The sequence below is a fragment of the Musca autumnalis genome, unplaced genomic scaffold (assembly GCF_047663935.1).
Source record: "Musca autumnalis isolate F117 unplaced genomic scaffold, ASM4766393v1 scaffold_4, whole genome shotgun sequence".
NCBI lineage: Eukaryota > Metazoa > Arthropoda > Insecta > Diptera > Muscidae > Musca > Musca autumnalis.
The window spans coordinates 3,407,533-3,426,231 of record NW_027411977.1 but is presented as its reverse complement, the minus strand read 5'-3'; the positions used below and the strand labels follow the sequence as shown (position 1 = coordinate 3,426,231).

The following is an 18,699-nucleotide window of genomic DNA, read 5'->3' as shown; positions in this document are numbered from 1 at the left end:
ACCAAATCGGTTACTGCCTTCGAGAGTTATACTACGCACCATTTTAGCGAAAAGTTTTGAACTATTGTGGGGGAGGTACCCAAAGGAGTGGACCGTAGAGGCCTATCTTAAAACTTGATTTAACTTTAAGCAAAATATTACGATTGCAAAATTTTGGATCGAATCGGTTTATTCGTTCGAGAGTTACCGCGCGCTTCATCGACAACACATAGTGCCTTACAGTTTTCAGGCCATTTTCCAAAGAAGTATGGACTTGCCCCTAAAAAAACTTGCACCGTTGTAATGGGGCCAGTGAATACAAATTGTGGCTACAAAAATCAAAAGGATTCGAGAGGAGGTCTTAAACTGCACTTTTCCGAAATTTTGTGTGGGAGGTACCCGAAGGAGTGAGCCGCCCATATTCGAACCTGATCTATGTCTCGTGGAAATATTACGATGTCCAAAGTTATGACCAGCTCGGTTACTCCCTTCGAGAGTTATCGTGCGCACAATTTTATCGAAAAATTTTACACTTTTTGAACTTACAGCCTGTTTCACTATGTCGAACGAAAATGAAAACGAAAGAAAAACAACTGAACTAGTGTATGATTTTTAAATTTAGTAGTTGTTTTAAAGCAAACACTAAGTCAATATTGCCATGAAAACTAAGGTTTAGGTGTCTTTCGTTCGCAATCATTTTCTTTCGACATAGTGAAACAGGCCCTTAAACTAATTTTGGACAAAATATTACGAATTCCTAATTTTGGACCCGATCGGTTGCTTCCTTCGAGAGTTATCGTGCACACCAGCCAGCCAGACACAGACAGACAGACTGACGGACATGACTAAATAGACTCCAAACTGTCGGAAACACATTTTGTCCAAACATTCTTGAGGTGTAAAACCATTATTTCGATGAGGCACATATTGCCCGTATGAATCTGTATATACCCTCGTTAGCATAAATGCTGAGGGTATAACTAAGTAGCGCCTGCTTCTTTCTTATGGCGGCGATATTTTTGATAACTGGGAATAGTGGTCAAAAAATTCTCTACCAAAAATTGTGGCATGTGTCCATGTTTTGGAATAGCCTCTACATATAACGGTACAACCAGTGGTAATTGGTCCACGTTTTGAAAAACTCCCATATAACGATATCACCCGATTTCTGGTATTTCGGAGTTTTTATTTACATTTTCGGTCTAGAATGTTGCCAAATGATTTCAGGTATTTTGAGCAAGGCATTTGAAACCCTCTCTCTCTTTCGGGCATAGGTCTAAGTTTTCCAGTGGTCAAAATATTTCATTGTGGTGGAGAATATATCATAATTTAGGATGGGCAATCAAAAATTGTCCTTTTATTGATAAAAAAATGTAAAAAATTCTTACAAATATAGAGCTGGGTGTAAATCTGTTTGAGGTAGTATAGGGGTTGCATTAACACCACATTTAAATACAAATACACACTTACACACCAAATAACAACTTACTTTTATTTTTTTTACTTCGTGTTTGCTTTTTTTTAGTTGTTTGTTTTTATTTTATTTTACGGCTTTTGCTTCATTAACAATTTTCGTCTACTGTTTTTTCCTTCTCTTGCTGTTGATGGCTTTTGATGATCGGTACGACTGACAAACAAGTTTTATAATTGATGGGACAAGGGAGAGGTGCAACAAATGACAGACTACGGACTTGATTCTATTTTGTATTTCCACTTGGTTCGTTTGTACGCTGAGGTGTTTTCGTAATGGTGGTCGGTTGGTTGGCTTGTTCGTTGCCTGTTTGGATGAATTGTTTTTTAAAGTTGCTTACTTATTGCTGGCTCGATTGTGTTGTTTTTATTTTTCGGTCCACAACATACACAACAATACATACAAAAAAGTAATTTTAACAAATCTGTAGAAAAATCTGAAACTCAATGCCCGAACAATTGCAGACGTAGAGTGGCAGTCGTTGTATTAAGACGTGTTTTGCGGATCCAAAACCACAACCAATAAACAAACCAACCAACCGATTTCAATCCAAGTTTTTTTGTTTGTTCAATAATTGTAATTCTATCTCTTTAAAACAAAACTAGTTTTACATTGCGTTTTTGTTTTCTGCAAACAAGAAATTTAATTCGAGTTTAAACTGGCAAAAAATACAAAAAAAAAAAATCCTTTTACTTTTTCTTTGTATCCCCATTGGCAAAGAAAATCTGTTCAAACCAGAAGAAAGAACTTGTTTATTTTTTTGATTGAAACTGAAACCGAACCGGTGATATATTTGTGATTTTTTGTTATTTATTTTGTTTGTTTTTAGTTAAGAAAGAATAAAAACATTTTTAAAAGTGTTGCGAAAAATACCTGTGAAGCGGATATAAGTAAAATTTAAATGACCGAAAAGGATACCGCCTCAATGACAACTGTCCAGATGAAGGCCGACTACGCTGCTAGCGAGGTCTATAGCACGGCTAGCGAGCCACCACCGGTAAGAATTATTCATTATGTAAAACAAATAAAAACAAAACACAAAAATTGATCAAATTGGATTACAAACATTTTAAAAAGTCAAGAAAAACTTTTTAAAGCTGGACTTTGTTGGTGATATCACCGAAATTTGTAGCTATTTGGATTAACATCTACACAGAAAAAAAACAGTTGATTGATTACATGGTTTGGTATAAGCATGTTCGCCTTGGACTGTAAATCCCAAAGTTCGAGACAACAGCACATTTTTCAACGGTGGTTAAGTCCGTTAATGTTGGCTTGCTTATATTTCCTGAGAATGTCCCCAATGTAAAAGTGTTTCTCTTAAGTGATTTCCTACCATTTTCTAAATGCCGTTTGAGTAAGATCAGGCTGTACTCTTTGATATGAGAAAAGTTCTCCTTTCTTCCTTCAAGGATGATCTTTGGATGCAATGTTATAATAATTTACAAGTTGTTCGATATTAGTTGCTTAAAATTAAAAAGTAAATAAATGTTGTATGGTAACATGGGGCGCCTTCGCCACTGGGGCGGGTTTGCCAGCGCCGATTTTCTCGCAAAATATAAGTGCTAAAAAAAAACCGTTAAAAGCAAAATTGTGAGTTTAATGAAGATCTATCATCTCCCAAAAGTTGGCAGTTGTGTCATAGGTATAATAGCGGACGCACGCGGTTTTGTGTTTTCAGGGTATTGGGAAAAATAATTATGGTGGGTATTTTTTGTGATATCTTCTTTACCTTTTGTGATATCAAAAACACATTTTATACCTTTAGAAGGCAACTACTGAAGAATATAAATCCCAATAATTCGCATGAAAAAAGCAATTGCAAATGTCAATATATTAATATTATGAAATATGTAAGGGGTGGGGCGCCTACGCCATGATAGGGGCGTGGTGGGTTAAAGTTCCAAATATGTCATGTTTAACTTAAATTCTTTATAGCATAGATATACCACACTATAATATGAAGTTAAAATCAAATATTATCCTAAACGTATCTTGTTTTAGTTATATTATGATTTTTGTACCTAAATTCAAGGCACCTACTTCAATTAACCGCTAATATCGGTTACTTTTTGTGAATTTTAAAATAATTTTTGATTATTCAATAGAAAACATGTTCCTTTTTTGCATAATGTTGATATTTAAGGAATAAGTATGGTAAATTACAGTTTTAGAGTCCGTTTGAGAATGTTCAATATCGATGGCGAAGCTGCCCCATGGATGGGGAGGCTTCGCCACTTTTTTCACATTTTGTAAATTCTCAAAAATAATATTTTAAAAACAAAATTATAACCATTTATATATCAAAACTTATAGTCAAGATATGCTAATATTTGTACCAAAAATAATATTTGAAAAAACTTTAACGGTGTCGGTATGAGAACATTTTGAACAAAAACGTGGCGAAGGCGCCCCATGTTACCATATATGGTTCATGTTCAACATAGGGCCATTAGGGTCTTGTTGAGGGCTTCATATTCATTTTTAACACTTTTTATCCAAGACGTGCGTGGTCGTCCCGGTCTGCGGTGGCCTTAGCGTCAAGGTTTAAGCAGTGAAAACTGATAAAATTACATTCCACTATCTATGTAAGCAGTAGTAACGGTTTATGTTATGTTATGGAACGATTTAAATCAATTGTTTTCGGTAGAGATGTGCCAAAGGAGCTATATGGCCCACATTGTTTCTTTGAACAAACTGCCTATACTTAACAGCAAACGTTACATTTCATGATGTTACTCATTCGTTTTGGAACTAGTACAAGGAACTAGGAACTAGATTACCCAACTCTAGTTTTCGGCCCGCTGACAATTAATTAATGTAAAGTTCTATCTAAATAAATGAATTCATTTTTAATGGGACTGTTTCAGCAGGTGGATCAGTTTTCAGAAATGTGTATCATATTACATAAACAAAATATTTTGGATGAGTAAAAGAAGTTCCTTCACAATGACTTGGTTGGTTATATCACCCACAACAACTTACTCTACAACGGTTTTATTATTACAGTGATGTAAGATTCCCATTGTCAAATAATTATAGTAAGGTATCGCTTATAGACATCTTTTACATTACAGACATCTCGCTTCACCTCTACATGTGATGACATTCATCATAGGTTTTGAACCCATGATCTACTGTGAACAATGCAACCTATTACACAACGTAGTTAATTATTATAAATGAAATGTCGACTTTACCACTAAATATTGCATCGTAAAAGAGAGATGAATAAATGTTAAAAACAACGTTTCTTAACAATGCAGTCTTTCAACAGTTGTAAAAATACTGGAGGCGCTTATGTATGCTGTGACAATATACACATAGTTTTATTAATAGTATGGAGATGCTATATTTCTCCTATTTCCTTTATGGCACCTATTCTGCGACCTTAAACATCTACATACATATGTACATATTTTGTGACATCAAAATAACATTTTAATAAAATTTTAAAACGCTTCGATCGAAACGATAGTAGAAATATTTTCACATAATTGGTCTGTTTCAGAACTGCAAGAATGTACTAATTTTTATTATTTTTTCGATATCATAAAGGATAAATTACTATCCATATTTATCATAGTAAACATTTGCAGATTCTTGCAGATTCTGGAACATACATAACATGATCAGATCATAGATTGGACTAAATTACATTGGTTGTCCATTAATAAAATAAGGCTATTACTCTGCAAGAATCCACTATTTTTTAACCTTTTGACAAATTTATAAAGTAAAAAATTTTCAAAATTTAAAAACAGAGCATATATTTTCACTTTTAAATGCCATTTGAATAATGTAAAAGCTCCAATATTAGAAAACTAAGGTTTCCATTAATATAACTAAAGCCGCATTCACACCAAATAGATTTTAATAAAACACCTTATTTGTGTTGTCAATTCGATTGAATAACTTTCACATAAATGACGTAGTCGCCAAAAACACTTGTTTTAGTGTAAATAAGTTGTATACTCCTAGTCGGAAAACACCGAATAAAACTCAGGTAGGTCTTACTTACGAGGTTGGTTTTGTTTTGTGTAAGGAGGAGATAGAAGCAGTGATAAACCAGAAAAAGTTTTCAGTTACCAGTACGAACGAAAACATTCTTAAACATAATTCACAATGTGTACCATATTTAATTGTTGTACACATATTTTGAAACACAAGGTGATTGTAGAAACTTCGGAATATACATTATATCATTATGATAGGAATTTGTTGTTGTAATTTTAAAATTAGTAATTCAAATTCTTGCTATTATAAACACAACACCATATTTAATATATGTTATTAACATCAAACGGTGAACAATTTTTCAAATTAATTTCCATGCCCTCATGCACCACTAAATATCCAAACTGGCCTTTGAAACTAAGTTTTTACTTTCCGTTGTAAGAAAACCTTGAAAGTGGGTTACTGGTGATTTTATGTTTTTCTCTTCGTTTTGGTGCTTAATACGAACAACTCTTTTTTTATTTGTATGGCAGATTCTCTACTCAATCTTTGATTGCATACAATCTTACCAGTCAGTCATTTAGCCAAGCTAGGGTATAAAACGAATTGATGAATGTAGAAAAAAAACAGAATAATTTTCCATCTTCTCAACACCGCCATTGTGTTTTCATTTTCTTTTTACAATTTGTATGTTTGTGTGTTTAAAAGCTGCGTGCTAGTTTCAATTTTTCTTCATTTTTTTTTTTTTCAAAATGCCATGGCCGTTTTATGCAAGGAAATTGAGTTTGTTAATCTTTTTTTCATTTTCATTAAAGTTGTTGTTTTAAGAATTCTTGAAACTACTGAGGTAGGTGATTCAGTGAAACTAGTCACGTTTAGTAAAATTGTGCTACGAATGATCAGCATTTTTTGTAATGTAAAATATTTAAAAATTACATTTTGCAACACAATACGTTCTCATTTTTCTTAAATTTGACTAATTCATGCACATGTGAATGCCATAAATTACAATCGACCAATGTATGTATATATTCTTCTACATATTATTTGTTGATTTACAATTTTTCTTATGTTTAACAAAAAATGGATTTTTATAAATATAGATATCTGTTTTTGGCGGCATTCAATAAACTTTTTTCATTTTGATGTCCGGTCCATGTCAGAATATTTTTCAGCCATGAAACTTCTTTTCTTCCTCTATGTATATATTAAAGAAGTATATTTTCTATTGTTTTTATATCATCTGTATACTAAAACTTTATTTTTATTGGCACCTTTTGTACAAATATGTGATTTATTTGACAGATAATCTCAATGGAATTGACAACTTAAATGATGACCCATTTTATTATTACCAGTTTGCTGTGAATGCAGCTTAGTTAATTTACCATATTTAAACCTGATTTACCACTGAATACAATTTTAAGGAAAATATGTGCTTTATTTGTCGAATATTCAATGAAAAGTTCCAAATCGAATTATGGTTTATTTCTCTAAGGCACTCGACAGGGTAATTTCGCTTAATATTCGAAAGATATTCAGTTTGGGCTGGGGGAACTGCCATCTACTGAAATGGAGTCTAGAATCGACCGATATCTTTCAAGTTACTTAAGCATTTTTGATACAAATTGGGTTTCGGCAAACCATGTTTGCTCTGTTCGAGAACCTGCAAGAAGCTTCTATTTTTTACTACGATAACATTTTTTCCTTTATGTTATCGAAAAAAATAGTAAATATTAATAGATTCTTGCAGTACTGGAACAGAACATTTATTTGTATTAGAATGACTGTTAATGTATGAAGACAATTGTCAAATAAATCAATAAACTAATGATTGTCATGACAATAAGCGCTAGTCTGAAGAAAATTTTGGGAATGACAAACAATTAATTTACTTTTTATAATATGTGAATATTTGATATTCTACAACTATAACATTTCCTTACTTGAAAATATTAATAATAAATTCACGCTACAAAATGTGAGAACAGATACTTTTATATACATACAAACATATTTTCTAAGTAATTGTGTAGACAAACTTACTTTATTTACCACACATATTTTACTCTGACATTACAACGTAAATCTTGAAACTGCACATTAAATAAGATAAGTAACATTTTATTTGACAGATAAGTTCATTTCATGACAAATTAGTTGCAGTAACTTAATGTCAAGTAAGTGTCATCTTAATTAAAGATGCCCAAATGGAACTTAACCCTAAGTATGGATAGTATAAATTGTGTATGAATGTGGAAACTCTCTAGTTGTCTTTGTTGGCTGAGAAAGAAAAATACAATTAAAAAGAGGGATAGGCAAATAAAAAAGCGAGAAATATAAAAACATAAGTTTATGAAAAAACAATTTCGCACAAATATCCAGGAAGAGACGCGGCTCATAATAGAAGGGAACACCCGATATATAGTTATAAAATAGTAACTTATTCTTAAAGTTATGTCAAGTTGAATAAGTTTTAGAGGATTTCTTACAATTGTCATTGATCAAAGCAAATATTTATACATTTTTATTACCTCTATTTTTTGTTTATATCAACCACACAATACTGCTAAATAAATTTCAGATAAAATTAGTTTGTGACCAAAACTCCAAATGACAATACAGAATACGTGATATTTGGTTAAATTGAATTATAAAAATAACTATAAATAAGAAAACACAGAAGAGAAAGAATAAGACATTAGCTTGAAAGACAAATAACAAAGACGTATAATACGTAGGTTATCATACATTTTTACGCTTAGGGCTATCAAAAAACTACTTTTTGGTGCATAAGATCTGAGAGTGGCGAACGAAAACCTTAAAATCACTGGAGCTTGAACATGATTTGCATTTCAATGATATTTAATGAAACACTTTGTAAAGTACTCGTATATCTACATATGTTATGGCACATATGTATATAAAATTTAAAATGACTTTCGCGTTTTGATTAACAACCAAAAAATGTAACCTAAAGACAATCACACAGCTTGCAAAATGTGAATTTAGCAATCTCATCTTTCTAATGATAAAAACACGAACCATGAATGCGCCACATTATTCTCCCTCATACATACATATCGAGCCCTTCCCGCGAAAAAGGTGTAAGCGACAAAAAGCTAATTTTAAAGGAGACTGTTTTTATTGAATAACTTTAGACATAACCAAAAATTTTTATTCAAATTTGGTGTAGTTCTGTTATTAAATCCTACTTACTGAAAAAATAAAAAAATTGTGGAATATCTTCAATTTAACGGTAGTTTGTGTCGCTTACATATTTTTCGCTGTCACGCAATCAGGCTTTTACTTTGAGAAGTGGCGGTTACATCAAAAAAAATTATTTGAAACAAATCATTTTTAGAGTAATTCTTATCTACAATTTAAAAACAAAGCATATTAATTTTATAGCAAGTATTTATTCGAAGAATTATAAGATTAAAACGCATTTCTTGTAATGTAGTTGAGTAACGACATGGTATGTAAATGTGCAATTTGATGTAAACGACAATTCGCTGTCACAAACAAATGTACACAAAAAGCAAAAATGGCGCTTACATCAAAACTGTTTTTGCTCTAATTTCGTAACGGTACATGGCTGAGTGCTAAAAATTTGGGAGATGGTGTGTTGGAATATTCTTCATAGATTTCCGTAAAAAAACGAAAATCGAAAAAATGTCGCTTACATCATTTTCGCGGGAAGGGCTCGATATGTATATGGAAAACAACCACAATCGTCTAAAAGGTAATGATGATGACGATAAAACAATCACCTGTTTGGCAAAAATTATTATTTTTTTATTTTTAGTTTTAGACTCTATGGCCACAGGGAACCCATGCTGAACTGTGTATGTATGTACTACTAAGTAAAACCATTCACGTTGCAATAACTAAAATGTAAATTTTTGCTAAATTGCATTGGACGACGACGACGTCAATGACGCCGAAGACACCGACAATGGGCAATGCAAGTAAAGTTTTATGATTACTACGAGATAAGAGTACTTAAATATGCGCAACAAATGCTAAAGTCGTTTATTATCATCGTTTATTATCTGAAAAAAGCTCTTTGTAAATTTGCATGGACTTTGCATTCGCAATCCGTTTCGTTTTCAGTGACTGCAATCAGTTCGTCTCGGTAGCCAACGTCGTCGTCGTCTGAGAATCCGGTCATAATGTATGACGCATGTTTATTTGCGACTGTGTATCTGTGTTTAATGTTGCGACATCCATAAGTGTAGGCCTACTTCCACAATAGCTGCAGGCGGATGGTGGATACTAATTTATTTTCTTTAAAGGTGACTTATGTGGTTTTGCATTTTAAAAAGCGTTACTGCTTATGAATGTTTTGTTGTTTTTCTATTATAATACAGTGGTGTTATCATTGATTATAGGTACATAGGGTAAAAATGTTTAAGAGTTACGTTTACTTGCTATTCTAAATTATATACTAGTGAAATTTACTGTTTATAGGTAAATCAAGCTTAATCTCATATTTGTTGTTTTCAAATTTAAAAACAACAAGTTTAAAGTGGGATGTAGTTAAAATTGATTACTTTTGGGGATGGCATAGAAGACTAGTTTCGTCCAACGCCACTTGGGCTCATCAGTTCTCTTAGTTCTTTGTATTGACACAAAGAACCCTTTCTCAATTTTATGACGACTCGAGCTCAAGAATAAGTGTGACTGATGAATTCGTTTAAATCCGAATTCAACCGAAACACCTAAAAACTCTCGTAGCCGCATATGTAAACCTAATTAAATATTTAAAAAGTTCTTTGATCTATGTTTATTATATTGTATGTTCACAACTTGACGATTAAACATCATCATATTTTCGTACTGTTCTATGTGCTCCCGGACTGAAGATATCTCTGTTATACTGGTTGTGTTGCATTTTTTGCGAAAAGAAATAAGAATTCAGGGGTTAACGTTAACCGATCGCCATGAAATGTCATATTTAAGGTTCTTGGATAAAATGTAAAATATTTAGGGGGTGTCTTTCAAAAAAATCCCTTTTTTGGGTCAGACTAATCCGAATATTATTAATTAAAAAAATAAGATTTTCCATTTTTTTCAAAAATAAAATATTTAATGCATGAAATATTCATAACCATTTTTTGATTTTTTTTTTAAATAGAGGGGAAGTAACTTTTTTATCTATCATCTCCAAAATTCCTTATGAAATAACTATAGAAATATTTATCGCGTGCCAACTTAAAAATCTCTTACTATTTAATGACAACAAATTGCTCTAAGTGTAAGATAATTTAAATGCGTATGACGTGTAAAATAGCTACTGGTCATTATTTATGTATAAGTCGGCTTTGGTTTTGCTCTTTTTTGGTCACAAAGCGTGCTGTTTGTTTCACATTCCCGAAAAATTGGCATAACATTAAAAAATCAATCAGTTCCGGCAGTCGATAATAATTGTGAACTTAATGCGCCATTAGCATTTCAAAAAGTGGCTTTTGAACAGAAAATATAAATCAAGAATGAAACTCCATCCATTTGCAATTATAAATAATTAAAAAAAAAAAAACACTTGCAAAACAAAAACACGTCCGATTCAATTATAATTACCATGGGAAAGTCACGAAATTCGTCAAAAAGATGCAAAAATTCATTTATTTTCAAAATGAGTGTTCAACATTTTCGAACAATGTTTTTGCATTTTATCTGATGTACATATGCAAATTTATTTCAGTACTAAAAAAACGTTGAATTTGATTTAGAATTTTATTCCCAAAATGATTGAAAATACAGACGTATAAAAAGAATAATATATGTATATCTATGTATATTCTATCTACTAGGATATTGCATTAAAAATAATTAAAATGGCTCAAATTTAAATTGAGTTTTAATGGAAATGCTAATAAAATGCTTTAATGTTATATGGAGTTTCCATTATAGTCTTATTATTAATTATTCATTAATGTTACTATAATAAAATTTAGAAAATAAACACATAAAAATACACGAGTTTTGCCTAATGTATTTTTATTTGACATTTGTTCAAAAGAAATTTATCACATAAATGACGCGTTTTACTAAAACCCGTTTGATACAAATGCGATATCATTTATTTGTGCACTAGAGTAGCTTCACACTACCATCTTTATCAGTAGACATCGAACAAGTCTTTATTCAAATGTTCAAGATGGAAAAGAATATCGAAAATATTTGCAAATTTATGTACTTGATTTTCAACTGCATTTCAAAAATCGTCTTTAAAACTAATTTTCAATTCAATTCATTCAATTCAACTAATTTTCTCGAAATAAAAATAAAATTTCCTCCAGAAATTTAAAATTTACATTTTGGCAAGAAATGCATTTGAAAAATCAAACCTCGATGGCAAATCTTAATCTCTTAATTACAATATTGCAGTTACAGTATTACAATAACTTCAGCGTAGGTGTGAGTTTCGAACCATTTTTAGAAAATCCAAATGTTCTGGCCAAAATGCTTTAGAGTGTTAATAATTACATCTATCCTTCTTCTAGAAATAACAAAGAACTTTCACTCCTTTTTTTACGTATATTGCAGAAATCTCGTATTGTTGTTATTTCCACAGATATGATTTTTGTAATAATTTTTATAGAAAAAGGCTTGGCGTGTATTTTCTATGAATTTTAAGATTTTTTCATTTTTTAACCTGACAATAAATTTCTTTTACTCACTAGACTGAGAAGTTAAACAAAACACAAACGATATTAGTGATATAGTTTCTGTATTGTAATAGAATTTTGGTTGGCTAACATCCTGTGTGAGTCAACGCGGTGGAGCAGGTCAGCAGGTCATATGAAACTAAGCCCTTAGCAAATTGATAGCCACATTTTCAAAGTATTTCGACTATGACTGATGTCATGCTATGTTCGAGAACACTTTCGTGTGTGTTCATGGGAAGTAGTTTTGTAGATTTTGTAAGTCAATATATATGGGTATACAGCTCTGTTCCAGAACCTGTTTTATTTTTTTTTTCATTTCTAAACCAAGCCAAGTTTGAAAAATATTAGACTCTTGCAGGATCATGTCAACTATATACTCCACTAGTAAAGGAGTTGAGTTATTATATTTCACCTGAAGTTGCATCAATATTAATATTTTGCTTTATTCATGCCGCTATAAGTTATGTAAAAAATTACTTTTGCACACACTGATTTGTTAAGACATATTTTTGATTTTTTACGTTACAATAAAAATATAAATTTTTTGTTAATAAACAGCAATATTTTTAAATTTTACTTTTTTCTTTTTTTATATCTTTTTCTCAATTTCTATATGAAAAATATGTGTCTGTGTTTGTTGGCAAATAATTTGTTGTACCATCACCCACCCGTCTCTCATTAATCCATTTATCCACAAAAACTCCTATCCTACACACCAAACCAACAACCAATCAACCGCAATGTGATGGTATAATGGAATCTCCCTTCACCGACCATTGAACCAACCAACCAATCCAAACAACCAACATTTGAATTGCCCTCAAAAATCACAATCAAACAATTGCAGCTGGGATTTTTTAATTTTAATCCTCCACAGGTTTGTTGCTTAAGTCTTTCGTTTCGTTACTCGTTCAGCACTAACAAAAATTCATGTTCATTGTTGTTTTTGTGTTACTTCTTCTCTTCTGTCTATTACCATTTGACTTGTCATTTTTCTTGCACCAAACATACAAAACAAAAAGCAAAAAATAAAAGCAACTTTCGCAATTGCACCTTTGTTAATGTTTTTAGCCAGCACCAACCACTACACCATTAAAAAGTATTAAAAAGTACTATATGATTAAAATGTCATTTTCTGTCCTCTATTTTCCATCTTTCTTCTTTATTTTGAAAACTGTAATTCCACTTTAGATAGATATATGTGTGCATTACAGAAGCTTTAAACAATGCATGATTTATGCTTGTAGATGAAGACAATTCGTGTCTGTAGTAAAAAGAAAAAAAAAACATAATTCACTAATGAAGCCCTAGCCGCAGCATTCAGTGCTTAATTCAATATTATATTACAAAAAAAAAAAATAATAAACTTAATAATGAGAAAGGCGATAAAACAAATGATTATGAATATGACTTTAGACATTCACTTTTTTCAAAAGCATCCACTATGGCTATGGAGATGTCGTAAAAATATTCATAATTAATTACAGGTTACTTTATTAGTGTGGGTATGTGTAGATGTTAATTAATTTCAATATTGTAAGTACACAATAACAATGCAAGATGGCATGACTACGATGTCTTTGGGGTTTTTGCGTTGGCATCATATATACATACATACTTTACAATGTGTAGCTGTGTATAAATCATCTTTTTTTATATTTCACACCCTTATTTCTTTCTTTATAGCCGGCAATTTAATACAATTGTTTTGCTTTTATATGAATGCTGAAGTGTATAAGTTGGTAAATAACAACGAAAAGCAAACATTTTTACTTAGCTAAGCAAGCAATAATAATCTGTGGAATATGCTAATTTTTCTAACCTTAAATAGGAGTGCCACTAAACATTAAAAAAAAAACATTAGCAAACACAAACATATGTGTATACTAAGTTTATACAATATCTGCTAATACAATGTATCAATAATTCGTATAAACACATACATACATATTTTCAGTAGAAATGACTTTAAGAAATCAGGGATTGTAAAAGGTGTAAATGAGTACAATCCTTTATAAATAGACAGCGGAATCCTATACAAATGCATAGATGGTTAGGATGGTCGTAGAGAGAATGTGATTAGCCAGAAACTCGTTTTATCACAAAATAAAACGAATTAAGCCCAGAATTTTTTGCATATAGTGCACATTTTGACATATTTTTACATATTTGCATAAAATGAGCATATGCAAAACCATATGCCAGGATTTGTAGCCTGAATATCCGGCCGAAATGGCTGATATTAGATATTACGGGGTATGGAACTTTCCCACAGAAATTTGTCGGCATAGGTCTACGTCTTCATATAGCCCCCATAGAACGGTACCTTCCGATTTCTGATATTTTTAAAGTTGTGGCCTCAACATCACACTGAAATGGCTGAAATTTTGTATTAAGTGTTAATTGGGGTATAAAACTTTCCACCAGAAATTTGTCGGTATAGGTCCACGTCTTCATATAGCCACCATGGAACTGTAACTCCCGATTTTCTGTATTTTGAAAGTTGTGGACTCAATATCCCACGGAAATGACTGAACTTTGGTATTTTGTTTTCGTTGGGGGTATAAAACTTTCCACCTGAAATTTATCGGTATAGGTCCACTTCTTCATATAGCCCCCATTGAACGGTACCTCCGGATTTCTGGTATTTTGAAAGTTGTGGCCTCAATATCCCTCCGAAATGGCTGCAATTTGGTATTTTATCTTCGTTGAGGGTATACAACTTTCCAACTGAAATTTGTCGGTATAGGTCCACGTCTTCATATAGCCCCCATAGAACGGTACCTCCGGATTTCTAGGATTTTGAAGGTTGTGGCCTCAATATCACTCCGAAATGGCTGACATTTGGTATGAAGTCTTCCTAGGGGGTATACAACTTTCCACTTGAAATTTGTCGGCATAAGTCCACGTCTTCATATAGCCGCATAGAACGGTACTCTCCGATTTCTGCTATTTTGAAGGTTGTGGCCTCAATATCCCTCCGAAATGGCTGAAATTTGGTATTAAGTCTTCCTTGGGGGTAAACAACTTTCCACCTAAAATTTGTCGTTGTAGGTTCAGGCCTTAATATAGCCCCCATAGAACGATACCTCCCGATTGTCTGAAGAGAATTTTAAACTTGTACACACAATCATTTTTTACCTATTATTATACCCTACACCACTATGTGGGGAGGGTATTATAAGTTGGTTTTGGCCAAAAAGTTTGTAACGCATCAAAATAATTGTCGTAGACCCATACTTATATATATCAAAATGAATGTCTCGACGAGCTGAGTCGATCTGGCTATGTGTGTCCGTCCGTCCGTCCGTCTGTCCGTCCGTCTGTCCATCTAAACCTTGTAATCACGCTACAGGCCGCAATTTTGATCGGATCGTCACGAAATTTTAGATGTTGATGGGGGTCCCGGAGGGGAAGAAGCCTATTGATTTTGGTGATGGTCGGATAATATTTAGGGGTCGGAAAGGGCAAAAAACTTAGGTGGATAAAAAGACAACGTTTTTTTCCAAAGCCAATATCTCAGCTTCTATATGGGGTATACCAAAAGCAAAACCTGACAATGAAAGGAAAAAATATCACCTTTCTAATGATGTAAAGTAGGTGCTCGTAGGTGATCAAACAACGAAGATATGGCAATAGTAGCAAATAAAACCCCAATTTTCATTTTTGCGATTTTAATTATATTGACAAATATCACAGCTTTGGTTGAAAATTTTCCAAAAGTAGAAAGTATGAAAGTAGAAGATCTCGTCTTTACAATGATGCAAACTAGGTCGGCGTAGGTAACCAAATAACGGAGATATCGCAATAGTCGGTAATACATCCCATTTTTCTATTTTTTTGGAAATCACGCTACAGGTCGCAATATTGATCGGATCGTCACGAAAATTTCAGGTTTAATGGGGGTCTCACAGATGAAGAAGCATATTGATTTTGGTGATGATCGGATAATATTCGGAATGGGCAAACACTTATTTGGAGAAAAGTCAACATTTTATTTCAAAGCCAATATCTCTGTTTCTTTAAGAGGTATATCAAAAGCAAAACCTGGAAAGGAAAGTAGAAAATATCACCTTTACAACGGTGTAAAGCAGGTTGTCGTAGGTGGTCAAATAGCAAAGATATGGCAATAGCCGATAATGCATCCCATTTTCCGATTTTTTTGTAATCATGCTACGGGTCGCAATTTTGATCGGATTGTCACGAAATTTTGGGGGTTAATGGGAGTCCCAAAAAGAAAGAAGCCTATTGATTTTGATGATGGTCGGATAATATTCAGGGGTCGGAAAGGGCAAACACTTATTTGGAGAAAGGTCAACGTTTTATTTCAAAGCCAATATCTCTGTTTCTTTAAGAGGTATATCAAAAGCAAAACCTGACAAGGAAAGTAGAAAATATCACCTTTACAACGATGTAAAGTAGGTTGTCGTAGCTGCTCAAACAACAGAGATATCGCAATAGTCGGTAATGTATCCCATTTTCCGATTTGTTTGTAATCACGCTACAGGTCGCAATTTTAATCGGATCGTCACGAATTTTTTGGGAGTTGATGCGGGTCCCACATAGGAAGAAGCCTATTGATTTTAGTGATAGCCGGATAATATTTAGGGGTCGGAATAGGGAAAAACTCATTTGGAGACAAATTCAAAGTTTTATTCTTTGTGAATATATTGGCTTCTAGTAGGGGTATTCCAACGACATAGCCTGTCAATGGAAGAAGAAAATATTACCTTTACATTGGTTTAAAGCAGGTTGGCGAAGGTGGTCAAACAAGGGAGATACCACAATAGTCGGTAATGCATCCAATTCTTCCATTTTTTTCGGGTCGTAATTTTGATCGGATGGTCACGAAATTTTGGTTGCTTATGGGGGTCCCAGAGACAAAGAGGCATATTATTTTTTTGTGGTAGTCGGTTTATATTCCCTAAAAGAAATGTTTACCAGTGAAAAGCTTATGCACAGGGGTAGTGGTGTAGGGTATCACATGGTCGGTCCCGTCCCGACTATAGCCTTTGCTCACTTGTTGAAATATTAGTTGCATAAGAAAATATGTAATGTGCATAAATTTTGCATATGCACACATTATTTTTTGCATATACAAAATGTATGCATTTTGCATATGTCATATGTTTCGATTGCAATTTAATCAGAAGCCAAAAATATACCCAGTCCAAAAATTTGACATGAATCGGGCCAAAAATAGGGGTTGCATAAAATTCCGCTGTCTATTTATAAATCAAGGCTAATTGTTCGGATGAAGAAATGAACTGTATTTCACAGCTTTTGATGAAAATTGTGTCGGATTATTATATATGAATAAGCATATATGTATACATATATATGTTTGTCTAATGCATTATCGGATATTCTCCATCACCACATATTGGACCAATGAACTTACGAATTATAGTTCTCTAAAACACTACAAGACAGTACCTCGACTGGATTATACTTTTTCATGTTGCTTTTTTTTATTAAGTGCGCTTCCAGGACTACAGTTGAATGATTACCAAATATTTCATGAAACAGAGTGAAACAAAGTGCATTTTTGCACAACAAATCCTTTATTCTTCCCATATTAGTAACTTCGTAAATAAAAAAGCAATTAAAAACGGCTGATAACAAAAACTTTTTAATTTAAAGTGTTGAAATCAATTCTTAATTGCTTTTCGTAACATTAATTTGTTTATGTTAATTGAATTCGCGAGAAATAAACACAATAAAAAAATCTCAATGCTTTACTTTTTCACTTCGCAAGCTAAAATCTTCCAACAGCATTTGCTTGGAATAAATATTTAATTGTGAACTTGAAATTGGAGTGCACAACACCGACGAGGCCATCATAATATTTATGGCATGGTAAACAAATGTTCCAATTTCACAATGACTCAAATTTGTATTTAAATTGTGAAAAAATGAAATCCATACAGAAAGTTGCAGTCCAAAGAAAAAAATGCAGCAACATAAAGTGGGAGAAAGTCGAAATAAAAGAAATGCAACGTTATTGGTAAATGATTAGTGTTGATGGTAGGGTCCATTAAACTTGGATGAAAACGTTTGTATTTTGGACCGCCATCGACGAAATTATTATTTACAGTTAACCAAATATGCATATATTTGTAAAACGAAAAATTGTACACAATTTTAAATGAAATACCGTATTATTGTTAATAACAATAAAAACAATAGGGGCCCAGTCATTCATATGGGAGAAGTCTGCCTTGTCCCTTCGGGGCTATTTATGGGAACATATTAATGTATTAACAAAGATTTCTTTAGGCTGGCGCCTTAATTATTTATAAAATATCCAAATAAACCTCTTTTGGCATTGCTTCTTCTATAATCCCAAATTTTATTAACATCTCTAGTTGATATACTATCTCATACCATATGTGACACTTTTCGAATTTTACGGTATGTATTACATTTTTCTTATTCAGGGTATTCATTATCCGTCTCATAAGAAAATATAAGCTTCGTTCCAGAACTAAAAAGTTTTTACACATTTAACACATTTTGCACATTTTTTCCCGATATGCGTTCCCGTACACCAAAAAAGTTGCAAAATGATCACTTCTCTTTGAACAAAAATGGCGCTGAATGGCTCTCTCTTTAGAA

At 32.6% G+C, this 18,699-nt stretch overlaps 1 protein-coding gene across 8 annotated transcripts in view; it reads left to right on the top strand.

The window, feature by feature from the left end:
• The first annotated feature begins 1,683 nt into the window (after window positions 1-1,683).
• The window catches only part of Msr-110, a 38,889-nt gene continuing 21,873 nt past the window's right edge, over window positions 1,684-18,699 (top strand). For 2 of the 8 annotated variants that reach the window (XM_073987224.1, XM_073987226.1), the window contains exons 1-3: window positions 1,684-2,026; window positions 2,280-2,447; window positions 12,929-12,958. In XM_073987224.1, the coding sequence (XP_073843325.1) occupies window positions 2,352-2,447; window positions 12,929-12,958 (126 nt within the window). In that variant the 5' untranslated portion in view covers window positions 1,684-2,026; window positions 2,280-2,351. The remainder of the gene's footprint in view (window positions 2,027-2,279; window positions 2,448-12,928; window positions 12,959-18,699) is intronic. The other 6 variants (XM_073987229.1, XM_073987232.1, XM_073987228.1 and 3 more) reach the window with 4 other exon arrangements.